At 37.2% G+C, this 7393-nt stretch overlaps 4 protein-coding genes across 7 annotated transcripts in view; all 4 read left to right on the top strand.

The window, feature by feature from the left end:
- LOC104710496 (guanine deaminase) lies at positions 357-2329 on the top strand. Of its 3 annotated transcripts, XM_010427145.2 has the most exons (6): positions 357-545; positions 645-687; positions 1177-1213; positions 1419-1596; positions 1718-1822; positions 1920-2329. In XM_010427145.2, the coding sequence occupies exons 1-6, from the start codon at positions 372-374 to the stop codon at positions 2094-2096; spliced, it is 714 nt and encodes a 237-aa protein (XP_010425447.1). In that variant the 5' UTR covers positions 357-371; the 3' UTR covers positions 2097-2329. The 3 variants fall into 3 exon arrangements, with proteins under 3 accessions (XP_010425447.1, XP_010425514.1, XP_010425578.1); XM_010427212.2 differs by lacking the exon at positions 1177-1213 and having other exon boundaries at positions 1406-1596; XM_010427276.2 differs by lacking the exon at positions 357-545 and having other exon boundaries at positions 1406-1596.
- On the top strand, positions 2453-4444 carry LOC104710413 (peroxisomal adenine nucleotide carrier 1). Its single transcript, XM_010427043.2, has 5 exons — positions 2453-2701; positions 2818-3049; positions 3268-3414; positions 3522-3685; positions 3846-4444. Exons 1-5 carry the CDS (start codon positions 2559-2561, stop codon positions 4126-4128), a joined length of 969 nt encoding a protein of 322 aa, XP_010425345.1. The 5' UTR covers positions 2453-2558; the 3' UTR covers positions 4129-4444.
- LOC104710327 (protein YIPF1 homolog) lies at positions 4591-6643 on the top strand. Its single transcript, XM_010426934.2, has 6 exons — positions 4591-4770; positions 4894-4933; positions 5292-5372; positions 5562-5751; positions 5850-6117; positions 6214-6643. The coding sequence occupies exons 1-6, from the start codon at positions 4711-4713 to the stop codon at positions 6418-6420; spliced, it is 846 nt and encodes a 281-aa protein (XP_010425236.1). The 5' UTR covers positions 4591-4710; the 3' UTR covers positions 6421-6643.
- LOC104710192 (filament-like plant protein 3) overlaps positions 7097-7393 on the top strand; it is a 3491-nt gene continuing 3194 nt past the window's right edge. For both annotated transcript variants that reach the window (XM_010426850.2, XM_010426787.2), the window contains exon 1: positions 7097-7286. The gene's annotated coding sequence lies outside the window, so the exon portion shown is untranslated. The remainder of the gene's footprint in view (positions 7287-7393) is intronic.

Genomic DNA, 7393 nt, shown 5'->3' with positions numbered 1-7393 from the left:
TTTTGAATATCTTTATCTTGAATTTAACAAATTATATCCTTTATTTGCTAATTTATTTAATTAATAATACAAACAAAAAAAAAAAGTTTCAATCTTAAACACATATGGGAATCAAATCTGGAGAACACAATAACACCCGTACATAGTAGATATGTTGTTAGATTTGAATTTGTGAAATAGTATATAATTATATGCCCTATGTAACACAATCAAAATTATAAAAAAAAGGGGTCTAATTAGAATCTTAGTATGAATTACAATTGTGACGTGATACATACTATACTATATGAAAATGGGCGGGATATGTAGTCTAATAGAATAATGCCAAAAATTGGGATGATGCTTCTAGATGAGAAAGAGTTTTCTGAGGGATGGCACCCTTCGTTCCCGGAAAAGCCCATTGGGCCGAAATAGCTCAGTTTTATGGCCCACTTTGCTCCACTAACAATGAGAGTCGACGGGGGACGATCGGCAAAGAGCATTACAAGATGATGCCCGGCGAAAACACGATCACCGACAGCCAGAAAGACTCTGCTTCTGTACCGGTAAGTAAGCTGATCAGATTTCTCGATTAACTTGCAAATGAGGCATAATGATTCTTTTGATCTGATCTAGTTTTTGTTTTGCTTTTGTGGCGGTCGCAGTCTGTTCCAGATCCAGGCCATGATGCCACAGTCGAGTTCGCTGGTAACAATCAATGTTTCATTCTTTTTTTTTTGGTTGGTTAATGGGTGTTAATTGATAGCTAACAAGTAGGAAAGAGATGTTTTTTGATTCAGAACGAGTCTGTTGATTAAGCTAAGACGACAGATATATATAAAAAAAATCTAGTCTTTGGTTTGAAATTTGGGTCCAGATTAGTTTCCGTATTAAGAATGTTTGGTAATTTGGAAAGAAGGATCAAGAAGAGTACCATAGTTTTTATTTATCCACCACCACATGTTTGTGTTGGGAATTTTTAGGGGATAATGACTTTATTAGACACAAGCTCTTTTGAGTTTTGTTGTCTTCTTCACCGGTGATTGATTGTGATTGATTGCTCTGTGATTGACTGGACTATGTAGCTTTGTGAAACCAAAAGATGGAACCATGTACGTGGCTTCTGCATCTGCTGGTCACCAAGAAGTTTTGATACAGACAAATACTTACTTTTCCTAATGTAATCGCAATGAACAGAAGCACATAGTTTTCGGCACTATGGCATTGGCCTAAAGTAAGTTTATACCTCCAAATACAGATATATATATATATATATATTATATATTCACATATCTAGCTTATCAATTCATGAAGTTTGTTGGCTAACACATAATCATAGTTATCATTCACTGATCATTGTTTATGTTTACGTTTATGTATATAAAATCTTCACATAATTTCTCTCCTTTTTTGACAATTTGATCAGCTGCAAATGATAGGGACCACAAGTTGTTAGCCCAAGCTGTTGAAGAAGCATATATTGGAGTCGAGTGTGGCCATGGCCGCCCGTTTGGAGCGGTTATTGTTCATAAGGATGAAATCATTGTGAGCTGCCACAATATGGTTTTGATAAACAAAGACCCTACTGCACATGCTGAAATGATAGCCATTAGAGAGGTAGTGATATTCAAGATACAAAACAGGATTGGTTTCATCTTTTAAGTCACATTGTTGTGGAATGTTGCACATTTTGCAAAATCCTGTTTCAAGTTATATGATATTTTGGGCAAACACGCAGGCATGCAAGAAACTGAACCAAATTAAGCTATCGGAATGCGAGATTTACGCATCCTGCGAGCCTTGTCCAATGTGTTTTGGAGCCATCCATCTCTCAAGACTGAAGGTAATAAGAAGAACTATAACAAAGTGAAATTTGAAAACTTGTTTCTATTTTTTTTGTTTCCTCTTTCTGAAACTTCGTCTTGATCGGTTGTGAACAGAAGTTGGTGTATGGGGCAAAAGCAGAAGCAGCTGTAGCCATCGGGTTCAATAGCATCATAGCCGATGGTGTGAGAGGCATTGGGAGCTACCATAAGTCTAACCTAGAGATTATAAAACTCGATGCTAGTATCGCCGAGCAAGTGTTCCAGAATACAAAGGGGACGTTCAGTTTATAGTAAGCTCTTTTTTCTTCTTCTTGTCATCTCTAGAAGGAGAAGAAGAAAAGCAGAAATGTATTTGCAAAATCCTTATTTTATTTTTATTTTTTTTCCTCAAAATTAACTGAAAATTTCAATCACGGTATCTGTTTGTGTGTGTTTGTTTTGGTCCATTTAAAAATGTATGTATCAAACTATCAATGTGCATTACTACATTCTTCTTGATTCAGATCCAATGAGTTGGAACATAATCACGTTACTAAGAAAAGGTGATGTCTCTAGTAGTCTCTACCATAATGTACACATTTGTAAGTGGGGAAGCATCACATCCAAATATAACGGACGACGTTAACGCCGTTAACACTCTCACGTCTGTTTAAACTCCCGAGGCGAGGCATAATCATATATGATCGCTTACGCTACCTACCCAATTCTGAAACTCTCTCTCTATCTTGTTCGTCGCTGTACCAGATCGGAGAGATGGGTGTCGATTTGGAATCTGTGTCGGAAGCAACCTCCGGAGCCATTGGGTCGCTTCTGAGCACAACGATCTTGTATCCACTTGATACATGCAAATCAAAGTTTCAAGCCGAGGTTCGAGCTCGAGGTCAGCAAAAATACAGGTTTTGATTTCTTTCCCTCGAATTTGTTTGCTTCACTCCTCTTGATTTGGATGCATCGGTTTGTATATGTGGTAATGGGTTTTTTTGTTTTTTGGGTGGGTGATGATATTTTGCAGATATCTTTCAGATGTTATGTGGGAGGCAATATCTAAAGGACAAGTCTTTTCGCTGTATCAAGGCCTTGGTACCAAGAATTTTCAGTCTTTCATTTCTCAGTTCATCTACTTTTATAGCTATAGCTATTTCAAGAGGGTTCATAGTGAAAGGACTGGTTCTAAATCAATTGGAACCAAGGCGAACTTGCTCATTGCTGCTGCTGCTGGGGCTTGTACTTCTCTCTTAATTCAGGTATGCTTTAATTTGAATGAATCCTGAGATATAGGCTTACGTTGTTATATATTTTTATATAGTTCCTCTTTTATTTTTGGTAAAAGATGAGAAATTTGTAATCTTTGGTGTTGAAATGAGAAATCAAGGTCTTGTTTCCTACACTATTATTATGTGATGTTATGTGTTCGTTGCAGTATCAGTGAATGATGCCTTTGAGTCTTATCTTCTTTGTGTAGCCTCTAGACACAGCTTCATCAAGGATGCAGACGAGTGAGTTTGGGGAATCAAAAGGGTTGTGGAAGACCTTAACAGAGGGTACATGGGGAGATGCATTTGATGGCCTAGGGATCTCTCTTTTATTGACTTCTAATCCTGCAATTCAGGTAGTTTTCTCATTTTAAAGCCATGAGCTACCAACTCGTATGGCTCACTTACTGCAGTTTGTTACCTAGACACATGACTGACTGAAACAGCTGACTACTATTTGCAGTATACAGTGTTCGATCAGCTCAAACAGCACCTTCTTAAGCAGAAGAACGCAAAAGCCGAGAATGGTTCTACTTCTTCTCCGGTAGTGCTCTCTGCCTTTATGGCATTTGTGTTAGGTGCGGTCTCCAAAAGTGTTGCCACCGTGCTCACATATCCAGCAATCAGGTATTACCTTTTGGACAAAGATTACTCGTATTCTTGATTAACCTAGTGAATTATTGTCTTGATATAGATTAAACTATCTGTGCTTGATAAGCTTCTCAAGTCACAATAATTTTTCAGACTCTGGCTTATTCAGACATTATACTGGCCTGAACTTTTGCAGGTGCAAGGTGATGATTCAAGCTGCGGATAACTCTCAGGAAAACGAAACTAAGAAGCCCATAAGAAGAACAAGGAAAACAATTTCAGGGGTTGTCTATGATATATGGAGAAAAGAAGGGATGTTAGGGTTTTTTAAGGGCTTGCAGGCTCAGATCCTGAAGACTGTCTTGAGCTCAGCATTGCTATTGATGATCAAGGAGAAAATCACTGCAACGACATGGATTCTCATTCTAGCTATCCGTAGAAGTCTGTTTCTCACTAAAGGTAAATTGAAAAGTCCTTGAGACTCTGCAAAATCTGTTTGCCACCAACCACCAAAGCTTCTAGGCAAAGGAAGGACAAGCTTGCAAGTATGTATGATTGGCACTGGGAAAGATCTCGATTTATCACCTATCAGTACATGAAAATATTCTAATACAAACATTCTTTTTTTTTTTCTGGGATGAATAAATGAAGCAAAGAATTGGAATAGTGAAGACTTGTAGTCTTTTGCTTCTTTGTATTTAGATGATTGAATGATCCACATGAGATATGAAGATATTGGTTGTAGCCGGATTGTGTACTGAGAGCTTTGATTAGTTTAATGATCATTGTGAGATATCCCCCAAGTCTTTGGACTCTCCTCAAGCTCGTTAGCTAGCGTTGACGGTTGAACTAAATAATATCATCATATATATTTATTTTTCTTAAGAAAGGAAAATATATACTAATAAACATCTAGTTGGACGATGCTTCTAAATGAGAAAGAAGGTTTCACCTCTGGTTCCCGTCGTCAAATCCATTAGACCGGACTAGCATAGTTTTTGTCATTCAAAGCCAATTTCGTATAGAAAGCTAAGAGACGAACGGAGAAGATCGGAGCAAAGATGATGTCCGGCGGGAACTACACGACTATCGACAGCCAGAAAGTCTCTGGATCTGTACCTGTAAGTTCTCTTATCCATTAACGTTTTCTCGATCTTCGATGAGTATCTACGTGTGTGTTTGTCCGTACACTGATTCTTCGGATCTGGTCTTGTTTCCGTCTGTTTTGTTTGGGTCAATCGTAGTCTGTTCCAGATCCAGGCCATACCACCGTCAAATTCGCAGGTAACATTCTCGTATTTTCTGAATTTTTCAGTTTCTTAGGTGAAATTTGATTATAGAACGATTTGATTTTTGGAATTAGAGGTTCCTTTATTTTCTCTCTCGGACGTAAGAGTATGTTGATGTTAGAGCTAAGGTTACTGTAAATTTGTTAGGTAGTACTACTACTATGGATTTTGAATGAATCTCTAGGTTTGAACAGATTAAGGGTTTAGCTAATAGAAGAAGATACGAGAATCTTGTTTATGGAAAAAGAGGAAGACTTTTAGATGCAAATGTAGCTTCATCTTTTAAAAGTTTTGGTTTGACAATGGTTATGTTCATGTTAAAGTTGTGATTGAGAGATGCATTGTTTTTGCAGAATCAAATCTACAAACTTTTCCTCCATCTGCTACTCAGGGCAAGATCTCTGGTGGTAGTAATCCCCCTCGAGATGCTGATGGTAAGAGATTCGAATCTGGAGTTATTTATTCTGTATATGTTTATACTTTTCGAATTGGAGTTGGTTGAGGAATTTAGGATGTGGAAACGTGTTCATCGACTGCTTTATGTTGATTGCTTCGTAGCCAGCCAGTCTCTTTGTAATTTGGTATATCTTATGGATTATAGTATAAAATTTGAACCTTTGCAGATTCATTTTCTGGGCATGGCAATGGTAGTACAGATGAACCCCAGTCTGGTGGCTGGCTCCATAAATTCACAGTTGGTGCTTACAAGCCGTTCTTTGATGTCGACACTTCGGATGTCGTAGAGAGGCTCAAAGAATCTCTCTTCCCATTCCGTGGAACATTTACAGAGAAGACAGCTGATAAGCCTGACTTGTAAGACTTGTGTCTTTTCTTATCTTTTTTCAACTTAGTCTTATAGAGGGGATGTTGTATTTGGTCTTCAAAGTGCTTGATATCGTTTGTATTCGCAGGTATGGTCCATTCTGGATATGCACCACTTTGATATTCGTTGCAGCGTCTATCGGGACATTTGTCACATACATTGCACACAAATGGAAGAAACAAGAATGGAACTACGATATTAATCTGGTGACTTGGTCTGCAGGAGTGTTCTACGGATATGTCACGATTGTTCCTCTAGCACTATATGTCGTTCTCAAATACTTCTCTGCACCATCAGGCCTAATCCAACTCTTCTGTCTTTATGGATATTCCCTATTCGTCTTTATCCCAGCATTGGTACCAAATCCCTCCTTGTAAAAACTGTGATCCATATTGAAACATTTTGAATGTGACAAGTCTTTGACATATATACACCTGTTTCCAACTCTGCAGTGCCTGTCGGTTGTGCCGGTGGAGATTTTCAGATGGGTGATCGCAGGGGTAGCCGGGTTCATGTCTGCAACATTTGTGGCATTGAACCTCAAAGCGCATATCAATTCCGCTGGAGAGAGATCGATCCTGATAATCGCCAGCATCTTTCTTTTGCAGCTTGCGCTTGCAGTTGTGCTGAAGCTCTATATCTTCAATGTCAAAGTATGATTCATAAAAGGAAAAGGAAAAAAAGGGTAAACCATGGTCTTTGTAGAAGTAAAAGGTAATGTTTTCTGATATCAATCTGTAGATGCTATAATATAACGTTTCACCTCAAGATTTGTCCAATTTTGTACCGTTTTGGAAACTGGTCCATTTTATTTACGCTCCATTGATTTTACATGTAGAAGAGAGAGTGTATTAATAAAATCGATTTGTAGTTACTGTTATGCCTCTAAACTTTATCATAATAAATTGAAAAGAAAAAATGTGAAAACCTCTCTACACACCTACCTTGTTGACACATGGAAAAGAGAAAGAAAAAAATAGAAAGGACCTAGAATCTTGAAGTTGATAGGGTCACTTGCAAGATTTGTACGGATACGGCTGTCTTTCACTAAATGATATCTTCGTCTCTGACAAATTCCTGTAAATATTCTTCCACATTACGTCAATAACGTATTTTCGAAACATCTTTTTTTTTTTTTTTAATTAATAAACTTTGTAAAATCTTTGTTGTATACTTGTATTTCAGTGTTTGGCTGTAATAGTAATGTCGAATTTTCTCAACAGATAATTCTAAACTAAAAATATTTTTTTAAAAAAAAAGAAGAAAAATGTGGAACTACTAGTACTAGTAGGCCTTTTTATTCCAATTTTTCCTTTTTAACACATTATATCTATCATGTGTGTCTCAATCATCGAGACTACCACTTTTTAATTTTCATTTTTTTTTCCTTCTCTCTTTTAATTTAATTTATATAAAAAATTAATCAATCTGTTCTTTTCTGAACATGGCCGTTGAATTTCGTAGCCAGATTCACACAAATCTTCTTGCTTCAATTATTTCATCTGCTCTTGGCGTGAGATTTGAGGTATGTGTTGTATTGTGTTAGGTTAGGTGCTGCTCTGTTACGTAATTGTTCATCTTTTACATCTCAAGCAATCGAAATCACCAAAATCACCAAACTCTTTTTTTTTT

Source organism: Camelina sativa, chromosome 1 (assembly GCF_000633955.1).
Source record: "Camelina sativa cultivar DH55 chromosome 1, Cs, whole genome shotgun sequence".
Classification (NCBI taxonomy): domain Eukaryota; kingdom Viridiplantae; phylum Streptophyta; class Magnoliopsida; order Brassicales; family Brassicaceae; genus Camelina; species Camelina sativa.
The sequence above is the reverse complement of the archived record's forward strand: the minus strand, read 5'-3'. Positions and strand labels throughout refer to the sequence as shown.